This window comes from Lissotriton helveticus, chromosome 12 (assembly GCF_964261635.1).
Source record: "Lissotriton helveticus chromosome 12, aLisHel1.1, whole genome shotgun sequence".
In the NCBI taxonomy this organism is placed as follows: Eukaryota; Metazoa; Chordata; class Amphibia; order Caudata; family Salamandridae; genus Lissotriton; species Lissotriton helveticus.
In genome coordinates, this window is record NC_136073.1 from 268320952 (window position 1) to 268345567 (window position 24616).

At 47.8% G+C, this 24616-nt stretch overlaps 1 protein-coding gene across 8 annotated transcripts in view; it reads left to right on the top strand.

Annotated features, from left to right (window-relative positions):
* The window catches only part of PMFBP1 (polyamine modulated factor 1 binding protein 1), a 2317386-nt gene that overhangs the window by 1530125 nt on the left and 762645 nt on the right, over positions 1 to 24616 (top strand). For all 8 annotated transcript variants that reach the window (XM_078668626.1, XM_078668631.1, XM_078668625.1 and 5 more), the window contains one exon: positions 21195 to 21348. In XM_078668626.1, the coding sequence (XP_078524752.1) occupies positions 21195 to 21348 (154 nt within the window). The remainder of the gene's footprint in view (positions 1 to 21194; positions 21349 to 24616) is intronic.

The following is a 24616-nucleotide window of genomic DNA, read 5'->3' on the forward strand; positions in this document are numbered from 1 at the left end:
TTTTGATATGCTGGTATTCGTCCGCAGGGTATGGGGATGGGCTTGCTACTCTATTCAGTGCTTATGACTATTGATGAGTATCCCCTGGAAGAGAAGGATAAGTTACTTACCTGTAATCCTAGTTCTCTTCCAGGGGTATACTCATCAAAGTCATAAGCAACCCTCCCTCTTCTCCTGACGAATACCAGGCCTGTATATGTACCTGTTACCCATGATATGATTACACTGTTATACGCCGTCCAAACAAACTGACCTAACTGTCATCTGTGGTGCATGATGGGAGCCTGGGGGTTCCTGGAGGTCTTAAAGGCATGGTGCCAATTTTCCAATTGTTTTCTATGCAGCCTGTCTAGGCTAATTCTGCCTCTATGATCCTGCCTTTTTACCTTTGAAAATAGAGATTGTGTGTTTCCAAGCAAACTCAAGGCAGTTAAAATAAAAATAAATATAAATAATAAATGACGGCCGTCATTTATTTTTATGGCCGAAAAAAGCTTAAGTGTAGAAGATGAGATTTACCTTCACTTATTTACATGGCTTAAATTACTTAAAAGCGGCCCATGGGAGTTAATGTTACTTTATGATAATTATGTCGTCCACTTTGAAATTTGGTTCGTGCTAGTAGCGCGATAAGCATTTTGTTTATGTTCATTGTTATTTCAAACCATGTGACCTTGACTATATCATGTTTGCACCAATTATCATTCACTGACTCGTGACCAAGGGGAGGAGCCCCGAAACGCGTCGGAGTGACTAATGTTTTGCTGCCACTAAACGCTGAATAAATGAATTTTTGAATATACGCCGGCTGGAGTCCGTATTTCATACTGTCCTTTGACTTTAGGACGAAAGTGTGATTGTTCCTGGATATATATATATATATATATATCTATGTAGACACATTGGCTTCCTCATCTTGTGCATTATTGGCGCTTTATCGATGATATTTTTATCATCTGGCGAGGCACCAAAGATCAGGCAGCGGCATTTGTGAGAGACATCAACGTCAATGACAGGAATCTGAAGTTTACGGCTAGTATCACTTCTGATGCGGCTGAATTCTTGGATGTCCAGTTGTACATTGATCAGAACACCATTCATACTAAGCTCCATAGAAAATGCACTGCGGGCAATTCCATCTTGCATGCCCGCAGTGCTCACCCAATCCATACCATCAACAGCATACCTTTGGGTGAATTCATCAGAATAAAAAGAATTTGCAGTAGCCCTGACAGCTTGGAACAGTGTTTAAGGGAATCTAGGACTAGATTTCTGAGGCGGGGTTATAGTGGAGCCATTCTCGATCAGGCTTTGGCTAAAGTTGGTGTTAGGTCTCGAGAGGATCTCCTCACTCCTAGGAATAAGGAGAAGACGGATACTACTGAACAGGGCTCTGTTCGGTTTATCACTACTTTTTGTTCTCAGATCTCTAAGATTAGCCAAATCATTCGATCTGAGTGGCCAATTGTATTAACCGACGTCATCTTAGCACCATTTTTGCCCAAATCACCGGCTATCACTTTTAGGAGGGCTCCGTCTATGAAAGACGCATTAGACAGAACACAGCCAGAACTGCCACCTAAAACAAATTGGTTAAACAAATTAGGTTTTTTTAGATGTACGTCGTGTCGTGCCTGCACATTTGCTGAGAATGGAACCCACTATACCTCGGCTTTTAACGACAAGTTGATCCCCATAAAAGAACATCTGACATGTCGCAGCGAATATGTAGTATACCAACTTACCTGCACATGCTCTTTATCCTATATTGGGAGTACTAAACTCCCTGCACATCAGCGTATCCTGCAACATATCCGAGCCATTGTTAACTCGGATATGACTTATCCGGTGGCTCGTCACTTCAAAGCTGTACATGATAAAAAGTTAAAAGATCTAAAGTACACTTTGCTGTGTTCGGTGGCCAACCCAGGCAGAGGGGGGGATCGTGAAAAACTGCTGCGTCAAAAAGAGGCTTTCTTTATTTTATTACTTGACACCCGGGCCCCAAATGGGCTTAATGCCTTTGATGAATTACACCATTTTCTATGAGGTTTATTGACATATTGTCCATCTGACCTGAATTCAAACAGTTCTAAAAATGACCAAAGAAAATGAATCTGTTTGTTGTACTATTTTTTGCACAATATTATGGGTGGGTTTCCACAATGGTTCTTCCGCTGACATTATCAAAGTTCTTTCATTGTATTATGCAATGAATTTTAAGCATTGGCACTTTAGCATGAAGGCACTTTTTGTATTCACTCTTTTGAGGGGGCATGCATGATAAGAAAAATTATGAACTGATTTGAGTGAGAGTATTATTAATACCTTTGGACTGAGATTAAATAGACCATCATGATTGCACTGGCAATGAACTGTTTTTACATATTGATCTGTTTATCATTTTTGATTTTTTATCATTTTTTGATGCTGGTCTTGTGATATACATGTTTTGTTTGGCACTTTAATCGTCTAGGTCCCTAGGTTAAAGCATTGAGATCTAATTTGGTTTTGAGGCTTGATTACTATTGTTATACTGATACACACCAACTCCGGTTATAATTTTCTATGCACTATGCAGTGATTTTGTGCCCCCCAGCTCTCATGTATGTAAACAAACTATTTCGAGTGTAATAATGTTTTGAATGTTGATTTAACGTTCATTTGCTTTCATGCCACCCTTGCGTCCTGTTTCTTTAGGCGCTTGGGTTTTTAATGTCAATTTAATGCACGTCCTACTCCTGACGCGTCATGTGATCAAGCTCCGCTTGCGGAGCGAAACGCGTCAGGGAGGGCACTGGCTCTTACATTCTTTTGCAATTAAAATGGATTTTTGGAAAACACCTTTGTTTGCTGTGGCTTTGGTTCGAGTTTAAACACTGCTGTTTGTTGAAGTGGTCCACGCCTGCTGTTTCCGCCACGTCTGGCGGTCAGGACTCAGTTTTGAATCTATGTAGATATATGCATATTATTGGCTATTGCTCCGGGATCCCGCATGTGGGCGGGACTATTCTGTGCTTATGACTTTGATGAGTATACCCCTGGAAGAGAACTAGGATTACAGGTAAGTAACTTATCCTTTCTAACGCTCACCGGATTTGCAGTGGTTTCCTTGCGGGAGGTCATAGGGAGTACCAGCAGCATCACTGGCCTTGATAATCGCTTCAGTATTGGAAATGCCGGATCTGTGCTCTCATCCTTAAACCAAAAGACAACATACTGGAGCTGGACTGCTTGGGAATACACTTTAAAGTTCGGTGTTTGCAGGCCTCCGCCACCCCACAGTAGCTTCAAACCATCATGGTGTATCCCAACTCTTCCCCAGCCACTATACAGCAGCCGGAGCCGGCCGTCCAGTCTGCGAAAGCAGTCTTCTGGCCTGTGTATCGGCTTTCTTATTTTTCCTATGTTACATTGTATTGTTCACGGTACAAAGAACCCCTGTAACCTTCCTCCGCCCAACCTCCTTTAGAGAAAGCATTTGCAATGCAATAGATCTTGCATTTACGCGCGTTTGAGCTATTCACATTGCAAATAACAATGCCTTTTATTTTTGTTGGCATTGTAAATGAGAATGCCTTTTATTTAAGTTTTAAAAACTAAAATAAAAATAAAAGGCATTGTTATTTGCAATGTGAACAGTTAAAACTTGCGTAAATGCAAGACCTATTGCATTGCAAATGCTTGTTAAAAAAGGACCAAATGTTGGCATGCAGCAAATCCGGTGTTAGCACCCACTAGAACATACCCAGCAAGAGCCAGTTCTCTTCAGATTTTCACTGCACGTCGTGTGGAAGGGAGTCTCCCTGAGTCCTACTCAGTTGTTTCTTCTACTCTTGTCAGACAAAAAAAGGCCTTTTCCGCCCTTGTAAGACCTGCGGGAGGAAAAGAGTACATGTGGATGATCCACACAAAGAATGTATGTATTGCCTACATCCCAGGTATGAGGTGATAGACTGTAAGATCTGTTGCACCTTCTCTAACAAGACCCTCAAGGACAGAGAGGGAAGATTGTTATTGTGGCTCCAACCTACAAAATAACAGTCTCTTTCTTCTGATGAAGAAGACAGAGCTTTAACATTCCAAGAGAGGGCTAGATCTCAGGACCGATCCTCAGGTGAGGGGAAGAAACATTTTAAATCTTAAATTAGACTGCCAAACTTTCTTCTGAACCGAAGTTGTTTGTGCCCTATACACCTGTAAGGAAGGATAGAGATCACCCTACATCTTCATCTTCTGATCCAGTAAGTAAAAAATCCCTGAAGAAGCCTTCGTCGACGTCAATGTCTCTCTCGTCGATTACGATGACGGTGATCAGTCTTCTATCCTCTCTACAAGAGTCTCCATCTCGACGAAAGCTCTATTGTTGTTAAAGACTGTTGACGCTCCTCCGTTGACCACCATTCCGTCAATGAAGACACTGTTGACCACGAAGACACTGTCGTCGACGAAGACACTGTCGTCGACGAAGACACCGTCGACGAAAATACAGTAGACGACAAAACCGCCGACACCATCCACGACGACACTGTTGACGCAGGAAGTTCCCTTACCTATGGTTTCTGCGCCGTCGGAGGCCCCGTTCGACGAGAATTACTCTGGTTACCAGAGTAACAAAGACATTTTTACACCTGTCTATGCAAGATTGTAGCAAGGTGTCACCTTTGCTACCACCGCAGCTGTTGGAAGGATAGGTTGAGGGAGATGATGATGACAACGGCCTCTATGGGATAGCTCACAGTCCTTGTGAGCTCCATGTAAAGTGCCAGGAGGATGATAAGGAGGATGACGGTTATTAAGGCGAGACACATTATTACCAACAGGGGTTTATGGCTCCACGGCATAGCTATCGGTTTGACTTCCATAAAGAACCGCGCCCCAGGGATATGGCCCACCTGCCACCTTCATTAATCAAGGACCTGCAAGCCATATTGGCTGATTATAGGCAAATGTTCCCTCAACCAAATCAATTTGTAAACCAAGTTCCGCAAGCGGAAGAATCTACAGATACACCAGGCCCTCAGTTACCGAGCACTCCTGGGATTTTACCATGCTCGGAGACAATCGACCCAGGAGCACAAAGCACTTCCTCTTCAGAAGAAGAGGTTGAGGAAGGTAAACTGCCAGATCTAGCATCTGCTCCTGATCCTTGGGACGGTTATGTTATTTCAACACCTTCTCCTCCTCCGGACCTTCCTTCAGACTCTCTTCCGGAGGATATAGGGGGGCTTCACAACTTGATGCAAAGAACAGCCAATAGGCTCCATCTATCTATGACAGTAAAGCAGACAGAATGTCTCCTTTACGATTTCAAAGAGGACACAAGATAAGTGGTGCGCTCAATTTCTATTATGGACTATATTTGGCAGGAGGGCATCAGAATCATGAAAGTGCAAACATCCATACCACTGAAGCAGCCTTGTGTTGAAAAGAAATGTAGGGCTCCCGATGACTCCCCATTGTACCTTATTGGACATCTGAAGCCAGATTCGGTCATCTCCCAGGCTGCACAAAGGTGGTCTAAGAATCTGGCTACCCCGATTACTACCCCCCAGGTAAGGAAGGGCGTATAATGGACATTCTTGGAAAAAGGTTCTCAGACAGAAGACGGCGAGTGACAGACACTGCTGCTCGGGTGGTCCATCAGAGCTGGACTCACAGGACAGCGTCTCATGCGCTCGAGGCCCCACAGACGTCACTCCGTCCTGCCTGCGCGGCCACTTCCAGGGCATGAAGCATCCTGTGACCCCTTCCCCACTGGCTCGGGCCTCCTGTCCAGGGCCCATATGTCACGTCAGATGTGCGCACACAAAAACTTCCGATGCAGACAACAGAACACGTCGTTTGTCAAGGCTGTCTGAAAGGAAACCTCTGAAAGGGCCAGCGCCTAGAGGAAATCGTTGGTCACGGGCCTCTTTCGGTGGGAGGAAGCGGCCAGCTGTTTGACGCGGACATAAAAGGATGTTCGGCGAGGGCTTCTGGAAGCAGCGACAGGCGATGAAAATGTCAACAGCTTCCACACATTGAGGAGAAGCATGACCGCACTCCCTGAAATATGCTTTTTTTTATGGAAACATCATTACATTACTCTGGGCTTTTTAAAGTTGAATACACTTTAAAACAAGCATTTACAATGCAATGGTCTCGGCTTTGTTAAAGTTAGAGCTATTGGCATTGCAAATGGCATTTCTTTCATTTTTTATTTTTTTTAAAACATAAATAAATGGTATTGTCATTTACAATGGCAATAGGTGAGAATTAGAGAGTAGTACAGAGTATTAGCGGACACAGAGCCACACACACACACAGAGAGCCACACACACACATACACAGAGCCACACACACACACACAGAGCCACACACAGCCACAGAGCCACACACACAGCCAGGTCACTAGTAACCCCCCCCCCGTTGCACAAACACACAACTCAAGGCCCTGAATGATCACATAACTCCCCCCCCCCCTGCGGCGCCTTCGGGCCAAGCGGCCCCGACTGGGTCCCCTAGCGAACCGGGTGCTTTGGCCCCGGCGCCGTCGGGTGCTTCAGCCCCGACGCCGTCGGCGACTTCAGTCCCGACGCCGCAGTGCCCCGCCGGATCCGGGTCGCCAAAGGTCGACCTCGCCGGCGCAGGCCCCCTGGCGACGCCGTCCCCGGTCCTACCCTCGATTTGGGTCCGGCGCCGCTCTCGACGCCGATGGGAGAATTTTACTTCTACGACCCGGCCCCATCCTTTGAGCCTGAGTATCAGGCGATGGGTGACGAGGGGGATTGGGAGGGGTCTGAGGACCTTCAGGACTGGACAGGTGAGCTTGGGGAAGCCAGTGGTCTGGACACTTCGCCCGACACTGGTTATGTCTCCCCTCCTACCGTGGCTACGGAGGAGGGGGCTGCCTATAGTGTGGTGCTGCCTGTAGATAGGAACGTGGCCAGGCGCCACTGCCCGGCTCCGGGCGACCCTAGCTTCCTGTCCACCCACCCCACTCCCGAGAGCCTGGTCATCCAGGCCTCTAACTCCCAGACCGCATTCCCGTCGGCTCCCCCTGATCGGGAATCCCAGAGGTATGAGCAATACGGGAAGAAGGTATTCTCCTCCCTGAGTTTGGGATTGCGGTCAATCAACACCGCATGCCTCTTGGGCCGTTACACCCACTCTCTGTGGGAACGGTCGCGGACGTGCTGCCACAATGTCCGCAGGAGGCCTGGACTAAACTCGCCCAAGCCCTTGCGGAGGGTCTTGATGCAGCACGGTATTCCATCCGGTGTGGGCTGGATACCACGGACTCACTGGGCAGAGCGATGGCAACGACGGTGGCGATTCGTCGCCAGGCCTGGTTGAGGTCCGCCAACTTTTCGGCTGATGTCCAAACACCCTTATGGACATGCCGTTTGATGGCCGTCGCTTCTTTGGCGACAAGGCAGACCATGCGCTTGAGCGCTTTAAGCACTCCAGGACTACGGCCAAGTTCTTGGGCCTCTCGGTCCGCGTCAGCAAACGGCTGCCTTTCGCCCCTTTCGTGGCCAAGGAAGGGGCGCCCCCACACATCCTGCCAGCCACGGGCCGCAGACTACCATCCAGCGGGGTGGCGGACGTGGAAACCGCCGCGGCGGCGGTCGGGGACAATGGTGAGGCTAGTCCACACCTACCCCTGCAGCATCCGCCTCAAAACCCTCCTAGTCCGTGCTTTCAGGCCCATGTGACGCCGGTGGGGGGCAGGGTCCCCCATCACCACCACCACTGGCGCACTGTCACATCGGAAAGGTGGGTGCTGCAAATCGTCCGAAGGGGCTACTCCCTCCCCTTCGAGGCGTCCCCTCTAGCCATGCCACTGCAGTACCACCGCATGTCGGGGGATCACTTGAAACTTCTACAAGAGGAAGTTACGGCCCTCTTTGCCAAGGGAGCCATCGAGCGCGTTCCAGGGCCAGAGGTAGGGTGTGGTTCTTACTCCCACTACTTTCTGGTACCCAAGAAGGGCAAAGGGGGCCTACGCCCTATCTTGGACCTACGGAATGTCAACGGCTTCCTCCGGAAGGAGAAGTTCAAGATGCTGACATTGGCTCAGGTCTTAGCTGCCCTGGACCCTGGAGGCTGGATGATAGCGTTGGACTTGCAGGACGCTTATTTTCACATCCCCGTCCTGCCGGCCCACCGGCGTTACCTGCTGTTCACAGTAGGCCACGAGCACTTTCAGTTTACCGTGCTCCCCTTCGGCCTTACCAGTGCCGTTCACGAAAGTGATGGCGGTGGTCGCAGCTCATCTGCGCAGGTTAGGGGTTTCAGTCTTCCCCTACCTCGACGACTGGTTGTTGAAGGCGGGCTCGCCCCAGACAGTTGTCAGCCACCTCCAGACTACGGCTGACCTGCACCTGCTGGGGTTCTCCATCAATGTGCGAAGTCACACTTGTGTCCCTCTCAGAAGCTCCTCTTCATCGGAGCGGTTCTAGGCTCCGCGCAGCTTCGGGTTTATCCTCCCGAACAGCGGGTTCGGGATATTCAGGCTCTGATTCCGATCTTTCAGCCTTTATCCCGAGTCTCGATCAGGTTGACGCTGCGGCTTCTGGGGCTGATGGCCTCCTGCATCCTTCTGGTGTATCACGCCCGGTGGCGGATGCGGGCTCTGCAGTGGGACCTGAAGTTTCAGTGGGCCCAGCATCAGGGCAACTTGTCCGACCATGTCTTGCTCTCGGAGGGCACTGCAAGACGGTTGCAGTGGTGGCTCACGGACCGCGATTGGGTCAGCGGCAGATCCCTCTCCCTACCCCAACCGGAGCACGTAGTTGTGACAGACGCGTCCCTCCAGGGCTGGGGGGGGCCACATAGGAGAGGCGGAGATCAGAGGCCTCTGGTCTCCGTCGGAGTCCCGGCTCCACATCAACCTTCTGGAGCTGCGGGCGATCCGGCTTGCACTGAAGGCATTCCTCCCCTCTGTCCGGGGGAGTGTAGTGCAGGTGTTCACGGACAACACCACCGCCATGTGGTACTGCAACCAACAGGGTGGGGTGGGGTCGTGGACCCTATGCCAGGAGGCTCTGCGCCTCTGGCAGTGGCTGGAACATCAGGGCGTGACCCTGGTGGTTCAACACCTGGCAGGTTCCCTGAACGCTAGGGCGAACAAACTCAGCCGTCGGTGCATGATGGATCACGAATGGCGTCTGAACTCGGACGTGGCGCAAGGCCTCTTTCAGCAGTAGGGAGAGCCTTGGTTAGATCTATTCGCCACAGAAGAGAATGCGCAATGTCATCACTTCTGCGCGTTGGAATTTCCAAGGCGGCACTCGCTCGGAGACGCTTTTCGTCGCGAGTGGAGCTGCAGTCTGTTGTACACCTTTCCGCCTATAAAACTTCTGCCCAGAGTGCTGAAGAAGATCAGGCGCGACCGGGCCCAAGATATCCTTGTGGCTCCGGACTGGGCACAAAGATATTGGTATCCAGAGCTACTCAGCATGTCTGTCGATCCCCCGGTTCGTCTGCCTCTTCAGGAGGACTTTCTGTCGCAGCAGCAGGGGACGGTCCTCCACCCGAACCTGTCCAGTCTCCACCTCCATGCTTGGAGATTGAGCGGCGGCAATTGAGGCCATTTGACTTGCCTCCTGAAGTTTGTAATGTGATTCTGGCAGCCATGCGTCCCTCCACAAAGTCGGTATACGCCTGCAGGTTGAACAGATTTGTGGCATGGTGCACAGCAAAGGCTGTGGATCCACTCTCTGCCCCCCTTTCTGAGGTTCTCCTCTTCCTTCTTTTTCTGGCCCAGCAGGGCTCTGCTCTGGGCACTATCAAGGGCTACCTTTCTGCCCTTTCTTGAGGCTACCTGATCAGCCTTCTTTGTTCAAGTCCCCGATTGTTAATAGATTCTTGAAGGGCATCACTCATATGTTCCCCCCTGTTCCTTTCGTGATGCCCCAGTGGGACTTGAACCTGGTTCTAACTTACCTGATGTGCGCTCCTTTTGAGCTGCTTCATAACTGTCCTCCCCGTCTTCTTACACTTAAGACTGCTTTCCTGGTTGCCATCACCTCTGCCAGGAGAGTGAGTGAGCTCCAGGCTCTTTCCTCTAAACCTCCTTTCCTTTCCTTTCCTTTCTGTCCATCAAGGTTGTGTTGCGGACAAGACCCTCTTTCCTGCCCAAGGTAGTCACAGCCTTCCACATCGGGCAGTCCATCACCTTGCCCACCTTCTTTCCGCCTCCGCATCCCTCGAAAGAGGAAGAGAGGCTCCACCGTCTGGACCCAAAACGTGCGCTCTCATACTATCTGGATCGCACATGCCAGTTCCAGGTGGATGACCAAATCTTTGTTGGTTACGTGGGCGCTAAGAAGGGACGGGCGGTGCACAAACGGACCATCTCTCGGTGGGTTGAGTCCCCTTGCAGGACATATGTCAGGCAGCTACGTGGGCCTCGCTGCACACGTTCGCAAGACACTACTGCCTGGACAGCCAAGTCCGGAGGGATGGCTTCTTTGGCCGTTCCGTCCTCCAGGACTTTCTGGTGTGATTATTGGTTCGCAGACCCACCACCGGGGTTGGTATTGGTGGGGTATCTATTCTAAGGTAAGGAATCTAATACTAACCTGTTTCTTTCAGATGCACAAGTTACTTACCTTCGGTAACGATATATCTGTAAGAAACAGTAGTTACTATTAGATTCCTTACCGCCCCTCCCATCCTCCCCGTTCTGCGAACCGATATCTAGGGTTAAGGTCTTCCCCTTTCAGGGCCCTAGTTTCTTGGCACCAGTGTTGGTTTTTATCATGGCTCTGCGTTTCTGGCGCGGAAAAGCTGAGTATAAGAACTAACGTCAGCGCGCGACGTCTAAGTACTCCGGCGACATCATCCCGACGCCGATGACGGACGCGGAGCTGCAGACGACGCCAACCGACGCGCAAGGGTACTGCTACGCAAAAAATTCCGGATCCAGTCTGACGCCTGGGGATATTCTAAGGTAAGGAATCTAATACTAACTACTGTTTCTTACAGATATATCGTTACCGGAGGTAAGTAACTTGTGCGTTAAGAGCTTGGAGTGCAAAGAGTGAGTGGTACAGACAGAGTGTGCATGGGTACTGACTGTGTACTATACGCTGTACTATAAAGACAGAGCATGCAGGTGCTGTATGGCAAAGGCAGAGGTTGCAGGGGATACAGGCTATGTGCGGTAAAGGCAGAGTGGGTAAGGGCACAGGCAGGAGTACTGGCTGTGTACAGTGGAGGATATCTAAGCTACATGCTGTGCATGGTACAGGCTCTGTGATTCACAGGCAGGCGTATAGGTTCTTTGCACTACATAGTGTGCAGTACAGCAAGGGGCACAAGCTCAGTTCGGTACGGGCATTGTGTAAGGGTACAGGATGTGCTAGGTACCAGCTCTGTGATCCAAAGACTGGGTTACATGCTCTATCCAGGGAGCACAAGCTCCCTGCAGTACAGGCAGGCTGTGTATGGTTCCTGGTCTGTGTTTTACAAGCAGGGGTACATGTCATGTGCAATACAATGGGTGCAGGGAGCATAGGTTGTCTGAAGTACAGGCTGGAAGTGCAAACAGTACCGGCTGTGCGTGATGCAGGCTCTGTGTTTTACAAGTAGGAGTACTGGCTCTCTGCAGTACAGACAGTGTGTGCAGGGGTTTAGGGTGTGTGTGGTACAGACTGTTTTAGAAGCAGCGGTACAGGCTCTGTGTTTGACAGGCAGGGGTGCGGGCTCAGTGTTTGACAGGCAGGGGTGCGGGCTCATTGTTTGACAGGCATGGGTGCGGGCTCAGTGTTTGCAGGCAGGGTGCAGGCTCTGTTTTACAAGCATGGGTAGAGGTTCTGTGTTTTACAGGCATGGGTGGAAGCTCTGTGTTTTGCAGGCAGGGGTGCAGGCTCAGTGTTTGACAGGCAGGGGTGCGGGCTCAGTGTTTGACAGGCAGGGGTGCGGGCTCTGTTTTACAAGCATGGGTAGAGGTTCTGTGTTTTACAGGCATGGGTGGAAGCTCTGTGTTTTACAGGCAGAGGTACAGGCTCTGTGATTTACAGGCAGGTGTACAGGCTCTTTTACAAGCATGAGTAGAGGTTCTGTGTTTCACAAGCATGAGTAGAGGTTCTGTGTTTTACATGCATGGGTACAGGCAGGGATACACAACAGGCTCTGTTTAGGGAGAGCACATACTGTCTGCGGTGTAGAGGCAGGCTGTGCAGTACGAGCAGAGGGTGCAGCCTCTGTGCGGCACAGACAGTGTGACGAGGTTAAAAGATAATGTATGTGAAACAACAAGGGTCGACCCAGAGCGGTACCTGCGCTGTTCTCGCGGTTAGAAGAATAACTCACATCTTGTCCTTCTGATGCTGCCGCTTCCCCATGGTGGCAGTCGGGTCCTGGGCTCAGTGAGACGACCGGGGGCTGCTGCCTGAAACGGGGCCGTGTGTGCACCTGGCGGAACGGATGAACGATGGTTCAGCACCGCAGAGGGCTCAACAGCGGTCCTCGAAGCAGACCGTAAGTCACCGCCGCCGCCATCTTGTAGCGGAGCAGGGTCGGCGTCTTGCCCCTGCCGCCTAATGGAAACGGCCGAGAGAACGGCGAAACACAAGAATCGAGAAGAAACTATTGGAGAGGGATGAATATCCAGATTACCACTAATTAATTCTATCGTTCATCAGAAACCATGACAATGTATTTTATAAGCGCGAATATTTTCCATTTTACCACTAATTAATTCTGTCGTTCATCAGAAACTATGACCATGTATTTTATAAGCGCAAATATTTTCCATTTTCTCTTTAATATACTATAACTCTAATTATATAATATATATAGCTTCTGCTCAAGTGACTAAGTCTCCTATGGGGTGGTTCCCGCGGTAAACAATGTTTAGAGAGGCATGCAAAGATGGTGGCTCAGTCTCTACCACTGGAAGTCCTTCTTCTGCTTCGCCAACCTTCCATACTCACTTACAGAGTGAGGGAAAGCACAAACGCCTTTCTCCAATGTCAAGAAGAAATGCCTCGGAGAAACGCGCCGTGATTTTCTGATTCGGGGGCGTGTTTTCTTTCTCTCCTCTTCCCTGTTTAGGGAGAGCACATACTGTCTGCGGTGTAGAGGCAGGCTGTGCAGTACGAGCTGAGGGTGCAGCCTCTGTGCGGCACAGACAGTGTGACGAGGTCAAAAGATAATGTATGTGAAACAACAAGGGTCGACCCAGAGCGGTACCTGTGCGGTTCTCGCGGTTAAAAGAATAAATCACATCTTCTCCTTCTGATGCTGCCGCTTCCCCATGGTGGCGGTCGGGTCCTGGGCTCAGTGAGACGACCGGGGGCTGCTGCCTGAAACGGGGCCATGTGTGCACCTGGCGGAACGGATGAACGACGGTTCAGCACCGCAGAGGGCTCAACAGCGGTCCTCGAAGCAGACCGTAAGTCTCCGCCGCGTTATCTTGTAGCGGAGCAGGGTCGGCGTCCTGCCCCTGCCGCCTAACGGAAACGGCCGAGAGAACGGCAAAACACAAGAATCGAGAAGAAACTATTGGAGAGGGATGAATATCCAGATTAAGCATGGGCGGATTTTGCGAATTGGCAATCCGCGAAATTGCGTATTTACTTTTTCGCAATCCGCAAAATCCGCGAACTCTCGCTAATTTTGCAGATTCCTTTTTTTTTTGTGTTCGCAAGTGTTTCTGCCATTTCGCAAGGGTTTTTTACCAGTTCGCAAACGCGAACTTACTTGTCGGGTAGCAACGGTCACGAACATGTTGTTTCTACGTCTGGTTCATCACAGCATCCTCTGTTTCACCACTGCCACCCTCTGTTTCACCACTGCCACCCTCTGGCTCACCCATGCCACCCTCTGGCTCACCCATGCCATCCTCTAGTTCATCACTGTAGATTATGGGGGGAAAAGCACACTTGCCCTGCCTCAACTGACATGAATGAATTAGGGGCTGATTAATGTGTCACTGAATTTGAACTTCCAGGCTGGCACCTGCTTCCTTATCTGTAATTGCTTTCTGTTGCAGTGTAATTTTTTTAACAGGACCTTTGTTGTATACTTGTAGCTATTCTCTGAGCCTGCTGTGAGGGTCAGAGCAGGGTCATAGAATAGTTGCAAGTAGGCAACTGAACTCTGAAGGGGCCCCTCAGGAAGCACTACAGGAAATGGTTACTAATGATAAGATTGAACTTTTGCACCTGCTGAGTGCTTTCAGTTTTGCAAAAATCCAAATATCCAGCAGCATCCACAAAAAGTAATCCTTCCAGGCACTACAGGGAATGGTTACTAATGATAAGATTTAACTTTTGCACCTGCTGAGTGCTTTCAGTTTTGCAAAAATCCAAATATCCAGCAGCATCCACAAAAAGTAATCCTTCCAGGTCAAGATCCAAATCAAAGTGACCAGCACATGAAGAAAGCACTGGGAGGAGCCTGCTGGACAGGAACAGGAAGTTGGAGACTGTGGGGCACTTCCTTCCTCCCACCCCCCCTCCAAAATGGACTCCTTGCAAAAAAAAAAAGTGCAGGCAAATGTCAACCTGAGGAGTTATTCTGATAAAAATCATAATTTTCAAGGTTTATGCTGCCTGCTGGTGGATTTCTTGTGCGAAATTGCAAATTTTGCAATCTCGCAATTGCGAGATTGTCGCTGCCCGCTGCATCTACGTGTTCGCAAGTGTTTACTCCCGCGAAATTGTATAGTATTCTAGTTGGCAAGTGCGACCAAGCAAAAAATCCGCTTCGCACGGATTTACGAATTTTCGGCAAGTTCGCGAGAGTTCGCGGATAGCGCATTTGCCGAAAATCCGCAAAATCCGCGAGCGGAACGGATTTTACGCCCATGCTTAATCCAGATTACCACTAATTAATTCTGTCTTTCATCAGAAACTATGACAATGTATTTTATAAGCGCGGATATTTTCCATTTTACCACTAATTAATTCTGTCGTTCATCAGAAACTATGACAATGTATTTTATAAACGCAAATATTTTCCATTTTCTCTTTAATATACTATAACTCTAATTATATAAAATATATAGCCTCTGCTCAAGTGACTAAGTCTCCTATGGGGTGGTTCCCGCTGTAAACAATGTTTAGAGAGACATGCAAAGATGGTGGCTCAGTCTCTACCACTGGAAGTCCTTCTTCTGCTTCGCCAACCTTCCATACTCACTTACAGAGTGAGGGAAAGCACATCCGCCTTTCTCCGAGGTCAAGAAGAAATGCCTCGGAGAAACACGCCGTGATTTTCGGATTCGGGGGCGTGTTTTCTTTCTCTCCTCTTCCCATTGGCTGGAAGGTAAAATTCCAGCCAATGGGAAGAGGGGAGAAAGAAAACAAGAAAGAAGCAAAAAAAGACGCCCCTGAATCTGAAAAAGACGGGGCCTGAACGGAGTGATGCCCCTCTCCTCCAATTGCTGGCCTCCGTTTAGGAAGCCAGCCAATGGAGAAGAGGGGCGGGTTCAAGCCCCACTCTAGAAAACATTAAATCTCAGAGCGAGACTGCGCAAGCGGAGCCTACGGTCCGAGACCTAAAAAAACACTGCATGACAATGAAAATACATTTCCCCCTCCATCAATTATTTTTAAGCTTAAGCAATTTCTATCTCAAATTTCAATAGAAAATACATTTGTGAGCACCTATCTGTCCATGTGTCGAAACATTTATGATGTGATGTGGTCAGTTGTTTCACCACATCTATTGCACAACGCTTTGTAGGTAAATTCATGCTTATTAGGTCCACGTTCATACGAGTACGTTTTTATGGCCAGCACTTACAAACAGCAATTCATTTAAGTGTTTTTGTCACTGTGCTGGGGCTAGCAATATACTTTCAAATACTATCTGTTAGTTAATGATGCCCACATGGGAAACGAGACCCTGGGAAACTAAGTGGTTTGGCTAGGATCACACAATTTAGGCATGTGAAGCCGGAATTAAGCAGGTTTTTTGGCTCTAAAGATCAACAATTTTACCACTAGACCGTATATGAGTTGCACTGCTGATCTTTGCACAGACGTGTTTCCCTTTCTTTTCTTGAGTGCCTTGTGGCGCCTCCAGGCCGCCCATGCGGTATATTCAAGCTTAAACAGGTCTAATAATTCATGATGGGAAAGTATGAGGATGGACTGGGATGTCAAGGGTACCATGGTTGTGATATGTTGAATTTCTTTCTAACCTGGCCTTACTGCAAGTATGCCCGACCTCAGTTAGCTCCGTGATAAAACATGTTCTTCTGCCTCTGCTGCCTCGGGGGGATTTCTATCATGCTACAAACTCGATTCTACACCCCTCTGATCTCTAACTAATGCAATTGAGCTTACCAAGGCATCCTTGCTGAAAATGGCACACAACTTAGACACACAACTCCATCTCTGTCTAAAAAGATCTCTCGCCACTGACTCCTAGTGGGTGGGGTGCATGTGAGGGCGAGCGCGGAGAGACAGCCCAGGAGCAGCTAGGAACGCCGCCCCACCCTCCGCAGTTCTTCTGCAAGCCAAGCCTCTCATACCTGGGCGTTTTTATCAGCATTGGTGAGATATACGAATAGTCTCACATACCAGCCTCGGAGGCTTGGGATCTCCCCTGAATTATTCAGAGGCGCGGTGGCCGTCAGTGAATGGGTAGTGCAGCGGGGTGTGGTTGGGCTGACGGCTGCAGGCTGTGGTTGGGCTGAGGCCTGCGGGCTGTGGTTGGGCTGCAGGCTGTTGTTGGGCTGCGGGCTGTGGTTGGGCTGCGGGCTGTGGTTGGGCTGACAGCTGCTGGCTGTGGTTGGGCTGACTGCTGCTGGCTGTGGTTCGGCTGCTGGCTGTGGTTGGACTGATGGCTACTGGCTGTGATTATGGCTGACAGCCGCTGGCTGTCGGTCTGGCACCCACCACCCAATAAACAGGAGACACGTTTTAATCAAGCTATAAATATATACATACATGCATAGACTTGCCAAACTAAAATATGCTCACTTAACTTACGCTGCTAAGGCCCCCAGAACCTGGGAGACACCCCGAGCACTGGCACATTACCCAACGACGAATGAATCAATCCAAAGCAGGGTCTTGTCCTCAGAATGTTCCAGAGAGTATAGCTATCCCGACACCTTCAAACAAAAATTACCAACAATTCTACCACCATTTTCAGTTAAACTGCCAGCTGCCAGCCATCAACAGCGCCAGACTGCATGAGGTGGCCGAAGGGCAGAGCCCCCGAGTTCAGTGGCGCCTCCATTTAATCACCTCTCACAACAAGCCTCAGCAAAACAAGCGCGGCCGAAAGTGAAATCGCCGCCCGCGTTTGAAGCAAAAGTGCACCAGGGCCAGCACAAGCTCCATCTGTTTCCAATTAACACGAACGCGAGAACGGCGTAATAATTGGAAACAGATGGAGCTAATGCTTGCTCCTGAGCACCCTAGACCTGGGGAAAAAGAAGGCGGGACATGCACCAGCCTTGGGCCAATTGCCTGCTGTCTTTCTTAGAAAGACGCATGCAAAGGCTAATCGCGGTTTAGTTCAAAAAAAGCACACGCACAAGCGTGTGATCAGAGTTGAAAAGCCGAAACCAAATTCCTCGCAGATCAGCGCATGCGCGCTGGCTCAGGCGATATTTAAAAAGGGTCAGTTTTACGGAGAATGTACAAATCGCTCCTCGGGAAGTGCTACTCAGCGATAATTCTGGTACCTCTAGCCAGACTGAAAATGAGGCCTCTTCAAGTGGAGCTACAGAAACAGTGGCAGCAGGTTTCGGGAGCCTTCGAAGATGTAGTTCGAATCACTCCACAGATGTTGAAAATTCTGCTGTGCTGGTTCCAGGCATCAAATCTCATTCAAGGCCTGACTTTGCTACGGAGCACCCCAGATTTTGTTTTAACAACAGACGCCTTCATGGAGGGCTAGGTAGTTCATCTACAGGATTTGCAAATTCAAGGCAAATGGTCTTTAGCACAGAAAACACAGCACATCAACAGCTTAGAGCTAAAAGCTATATTCCTATCTCTCCAAGCTTTCCTGCCGAGAATAGCAGGTTCTTCAATGTTGGTGCGTACGGACAATACCACCAGCATGGAGGAACAAAATCCATTATTCTTTCTCAAGAGGCGTAAGAATTGTGGGAATGGATTACAGACCATGGGATCACATTAAAAGCAGAGCATGTCAGGGGTCTGCACAATTCCCTCGCAGACAAGTTGAGCAGGTCTCATTACAGTTGCCACGAGTGGGAGCTAGAACAATCCCAGCTGGGCAAGGTATTTTGAAAATGGGAGAAACAACTTTGGACCTCTTCGCAACGAAGGAGAACTCCAAATGCCAGCAGGTTCCTTCTGCCGGGGTCAAGGGGGAATGCCCTTTTAATGCGATGGTCAGGGATATATGCCTACGCTTTTCCCCCCTCCCGTTAATTCCCAGAGTACTGAGCAAGATGAAATCGGAAGGTTGTCGTCTGATCCTGATAGCTCCACGTTGGCCCAGGCAATACCTGTTCCCGTAACTGCTCTTGCTGTCGGAGTCGAAACCCATTCGCCTGCAGCTGTCATCAACAATGTTATCGAGGAACAAGGGCCAAGTTAATAATCCGGATCCATATTCTCTTCATTTGCACGTATGGCTCCTGAATTCCTGGAGGTTAGGAATGTAGCTAAAACGCAAGAGTGTAGAGAAATCATTGCTAAGTCCTGTGCCGAAAGCACTAGCACAACATATCGTCTGAAATGGAGAAGATTCTGTTTCTGGTGCGAAAGAAATAACATTCACCCGCTACAAGCCCCTGCTGAGCAAATATTGCCATATCTCCGCTCACTAGCTAGATCAGGTCTCTCTTTCTCGTCAGTAAAGGTTCACCTGGCTGCAATTTCCCATTATTGGAGATCTCCTCAAGCTCCTTCTCTCTGTGTATCTAGTATTGTGAAACAATTCATGAGAGGACTTTTCCGCACATTTTCTCCTGTGCGAGCGCCTCCTCTGGAATGGAGGCTCAATGTAGTGCTGGCGCAGTTGATGAGACAACCATGTGAACCAATTCACAAAGTGGAACCTAAGTTTCTCAGATGGAAGGTATCCCTCTTACTAGCTCTCACTTCTGCAAGGAGGGTCAGTGAAATACAAGCCTTCATAATCAAAGAACCTTTTCTACATTTCACTGAAAACTATGTTAATTTACGGAGAAACGTGACATTTATACCAAAGGTACCAACACAGTTTCATCTCAAAGAACTGGTGATACTGCAAGCTTTCTTTCCAAATCCATCCAGCCCAGTAGAACGGGCACTACATACTTTGGATGTCAAGAGATTCTCGAAGTTCTACCTACACAAAACGAAAGAGATAAGAAAAACAGATCAGCTCCTGGTTGCTAACGGACAAGGAAAACAAGGAACAGCTGTAACAAAGGCTATGATCGCTAGATGCGTCGCATCTGCGATTCAGGTGTGTCATGATAAGGCTAACAAGCCCCTGATAGGCAAGGGCTAAGGCACACTCCACAAGAACAATTTCTGCATCTACAGCTTTGTTTGCTGGAGTGACATTAGACAAAATATGCCATGCTGCAACATGGAAGAATGTCCACATGTTTACAAAGCATTGTCTTCAATCTACGCAACAAGAAGGTGAAGCGGTTGGACAGGCGGTGCTGCGACGTCTCTTTAATTAAGATCAGTCTCTTTTGTTTGACAGAAGAGGAGCTTTTTCTTTATTTTAATAACAGTATTGCGTATGTCTGAAAATGTAAATACAAATGCTGTATATATATATATATATATATATATATATGTAATATAGTTATAACTGTTTTGACGGTTCTTTATACATGTGGATGCTAGTGTATCTGAAAGATGTATCTCATGCATAGCATACTAGATTTCAAACAATTATTAGAATGGTTTCTAGTATATGTCCATAATATTGGGAGTTTAAGGTTTCATGTCTACCACCGTCCGCTAACGACAGTATAGTTTCATGGTACTGCTTGCTATTCTGATTCAGGCATGTGAATCTATGAAAGATACCCCAATACTGGATGAGAAAATAAGTTACTTACCTGTAACTATGGGTATCCAGTATTTGTATCTTTCATAGATTCACATGCAACCCACCCTCCTCCCCGGAGAGCCAGTTCTCATTGAATTGTGGGATCCTAACTTACCACTTGTGCTTTGAAAATATAAAGAGAACTGACTCCTGCTGGGAGTGTTGATTGACTGTATGCCAACATTTGGTCCTTTTTTAAAAAGGACATGGACAGGCTACTAATGAGATGTCCTAGGGCCATTAAAGCCTATTAAGGATTTATGGCACTGCTTGCATATTTTACCGTGGGACTCCAATCTGGTCAACGGGGAATAATTCAGGCATGTGAATCAATGAAAAGCACTAACACTGGATAACCTTAGTTACAGGTAAGTAACTTATTTTCTTCTTGGATAAAGTGTGAGGATGGAAAATAAGTTCCAGTCCCCAAATATAAATGCTGGTTGGAACCACCTGTAATCACTGGTTCAAAATAAGTACTAGCTACCTTTAAAGCAAAGGACTTTTCAATTTTGGTGGAAGTAAAGGGGTGGAGGACAGATCAAAGGGGGTATGAGGTGGAGGATGTGTAGCCTTAATAGGGGTCTTCAGCTCCTTCCTCTAGAGTAATATTAAGGGAGCTTGCCAGACCTGGTCAGAGAGAGAGTACCATTTACCAGGAAAAAATAAAAAAAGGTGCTTGACATCTTGCCCTCTCCTTCCTTCCTGCATGTTTAATTTGTCCTGAGTGGTCAAACCTAGACTGAAAATTACATTTAGTACCAAGTGCGGTTTATATCCCCCCCTTTCAGCTGATGGCCAGAGCTAAAACATTGCAAAATAAAGATGAGTAGATATTTAATGTCTCTATAGAGTTGTGAAAGAGGTCACAGTACAACAAGAGCTTATCAATCCAGATTTTCCGCTGAAACACATGGTCTGAAGCACCACATGTATATAATCGTGCACCTGCTGGAAATCCTGCTTGTGTTCTTTATTGTTTCCATTGCTGAACTGACCCAATCATGCTTTTCTCAAAGTCTCTGCCAGTGGCTGTCAACTTTGCTGCAGTCTCCTGGCTTACACTTTATAATTACGCATTGTCTGATTTTTCTGCTATTACTCTCTCCTGATTCTGGCTTACTTCAGTACATGTGCTGCCTCTGTGGCTCTCTCTTTCCTGTGTCTGTACCTCAATTTGTTTCTTATTTTCCACAAATGTACAGGAAGCTGATTGACAGGCTCAAAACAGAGCTATCTCAGGCTAAGCAGAGCCATCAAGCTGTAGTTCAGGAGGGGCAGAAGCATCACCACACAGCTGCACGACTGGAACTGGAGAAAGCCCACATTCGGGAGCAACTACGAGTGCTGCAGACGCAGGTAAATCTGACCAAAGAGGCTCACACAGTACTTTCACACTGGCTGCATGAGTAAGTATCAAAGAGCATTCACATGTATGCCTAATGCTGTTACCATCACTGAAAGTAATGTATGGTCTATACCTACGGTACCAGTCCTACCTCACATTTGTTCAGTTTCAGGCATGGCTACAACATCAGGAATACAATACAACCTTGTAATACAAGCATATTTCACATATCAAATGTTTACTAGAATGTTTTGCTAGCGTTCTGCAGAGACACCGTCCTTAAAATGCTGCTGGAAATAAAACTGGAGGTAGTGAGTGACAGAATGAATGAATTAATTATTCATTCGTTCATTATAGTGAGTGACTGTAACATTAACTATAGCATTTAAACAGGTGTTGCTGCGTTTGCTGTGAGTTGACATACAAGCCCTGAAATGCTGTGAAAGACAGGTCCTCTATGCAACATAAAAATCTCAGAGGACTAGTACTTTTGGAGCTCTCAGTTATAGTAACCAGTTGGCCCCGTGTGGTCTACATTCAGAGCATTCATTCATACACAATATCCACTCACTGAGGGAAGGAGCCATATTCTTTGTTTTCTAGCAGAAAGAAAAAGTCAGTGACCAGAGCTACTAGCCTTACTTTAACAGGAGTGTGGTTTCTGGTTTTAGATTGGAGAACACTGGTGCCCTGTTGAATACAGAATCGCTGCATCAACCCCATCTGGAGTATTCATATTGATCTGCTTGCTTAAACTCTGCTGTGTCCAACTTTCCAGCCGCTGGTGTTCTCTTCCTGGGGATCCTCATCAATAGTCATAAGCACTGAATATTCCCACCCATGTGCGGAAATAATTACAAATTATATATGAAATACATATATATACAGCTCTTTATATATATATATACATATATAAGTTTTTCTCATATCAATGCAGCTCCCATCTAGGAGGCTAAACAATGTAATAAAACACATAAACTGCTTTTGCAAAATACATAATATATGTATAAAAAGCACATGAGGGCAAGTAGCATTTGAACTCTGTTTTCATTGAGTAAACCTCATGAAGAAACTGCCAAAAAAAGCAGACATTGTTAGCCTAAAGGCTGCATTGTAAACCAATAATATACAAAATGAAAGCATTTTCACATAAAACTGGCACCGTGCCTTTAAGGCAGCCATGACCCCTAGCTTCCCATCATACCTCAGGGGTGACAGTTAGGTTAGTTGTTCTTTCCGGCTCCTTCTGCAGGACCCTGGATTTACAGCTCTCTCTTTTTTGGCTTTTCTGTCAAAAATACCTTGATTTTTTTGGATGTTGTTTACCTTCACTCGACTACTTTTGACCTTAGAGTGAGGTTTGAACCATTTTTTCTGACGGAAAGAATTATTTTTCTGTCAAAAATGCCTTCTTTGTTTGATTCCTACTTGCCACTACTACCCAAAGATGCGCAACAAACTGTTGTTACTGCATTAATAATGTCCAGATTAAACTACTGCAACAGTCTATATCTTAAAATCCAGGAAGGGTCTTTAAATAAACTTCAGATTCTGCAGAATGCAGCAGCTAGACTCCTTACAGGCACACCAAAGTTTGATTCAATTTCAGCCAAAATCAAAAAACTTCACTGGCTGCCGGTTATGAAGCGCACTCAATTTAAGTCTCTCTGTCTGGTTTTTAAAACCCTTCAGGGGACCGGACCAGAATTTTTAAAACCGCGATTTCGCTGGTATACACCTCAAATAACACTGCGGTCTTCAGATGCAAGACTCATAACGGTCCCTAGGGTGAAAAAGGCCACCTGGGGTGAAAGGGGCTTTACAGCGAATGCGGCCAGATCATGGAATGCTCTGCCACCATACCTGACCAATCTTTTGGCCTTTGGGAAGGCACTGAAAACATGGTTGTTTTCAAACTGATCATGCTATTTCTCGCATGCCATCATATCCTCTGTAGGCCTTCACACAGCGCCAGGACACCTTCGGGTAACAGTTAGCGCTATACAAATACCAATAACATTAACATAACTCATGCCCAGCCTGTGACAGAAAGAAAGCCAGGTCAAACGCACATGATGTGTGCATCCTCTGCCTCCCTGTTTCACACTCTCCTGCCTGCACTGCAAAAGTTATCTAGGAGAACCATCAAAGACATGGAGAGAATCCGACTGTATGGCCTCTCTGAAAGAGGTAGGTCTCCAGTGAGGAGAAAGAAGAGACACGATCGACGTCGAGGAGCAAGATCCCGATCTGTTCTCCTTCGGCGTCGGGATCGGCGTTGAAGTTAACGGCGGCGGAAAAACTGTTGTCATCGAAGACTACAACATCGAGGGCCAAGTCTCCAGCGGTATTGGAGAAGCGTCCGGCGTCAAGACAAGATCATCCGCCGACGGCCCTACAGCGTCGACCGGCGTCACACAGGTTGTCGAAACACCGACAGTCGACGTTGCGGCAAGGACTTCCGTCGACGTCAGCAATGAGTTTGACGTCAAGGCATGTGTCCCCGCACATTTCACATTCGACGTCGAGACAGGATTCTCCGTCGAAGAGAAGACAATCGATGTTTAGACAGCCGTCTCTGTCGAAGAGAAGACAATTGATATCGAGGCAGAGGTCTCAGTCGGCATCGAGACAGAAGTCTCCGCCGAGAAAGGGAAGGTCGACGTTGAGACTGGGATCTCCATCATGGACAATGTCGAGGCAGAAGTCTCCGTCTGTATCAGTTCCTATAAGCCTTTCTCTGTCTCCATCATCGACGTCGAGAGCAGGCTCACACCGTTCCATCTCCACGTCTAGATCTCCGGAGGTGGTGACCTCAGTAGGAGAGTAGGGTCTGCTTCCTATGGTCACCCCCACTTTTTGCTTTGCTTTACTGGTTTTCGACTTAGATATGGCTGTGGGCCTGCTAATCAGACCCACAGCACAGATGCACTCTCTCTGAATTTACATGATGTACTCTAGGAACATCCACAATTGGGAATTTCTTCACCTTGTCAGCCCCTGTAGAAGTGTACCCTAGGTACTCAGGGCATAGGTGTAACCAAGGCCTTCCAGGGGCTGCAGCATGTATTATGCCACCCCTGGCTGGCCCCTCAAATAGACACAACTGGCTGATCACTCAGCTGGGGCAAGGTCGTGTAATCACCCCTTGCTTAGGTGTAGTATTCCTATACCCACTTATATATAGACACATAGTAATTACACACATTGGGAGAGGCAACGTTATAATCACAATTCCTGGCTAAGATGCCATACAATTTCAAAATAGAGACGACAGGA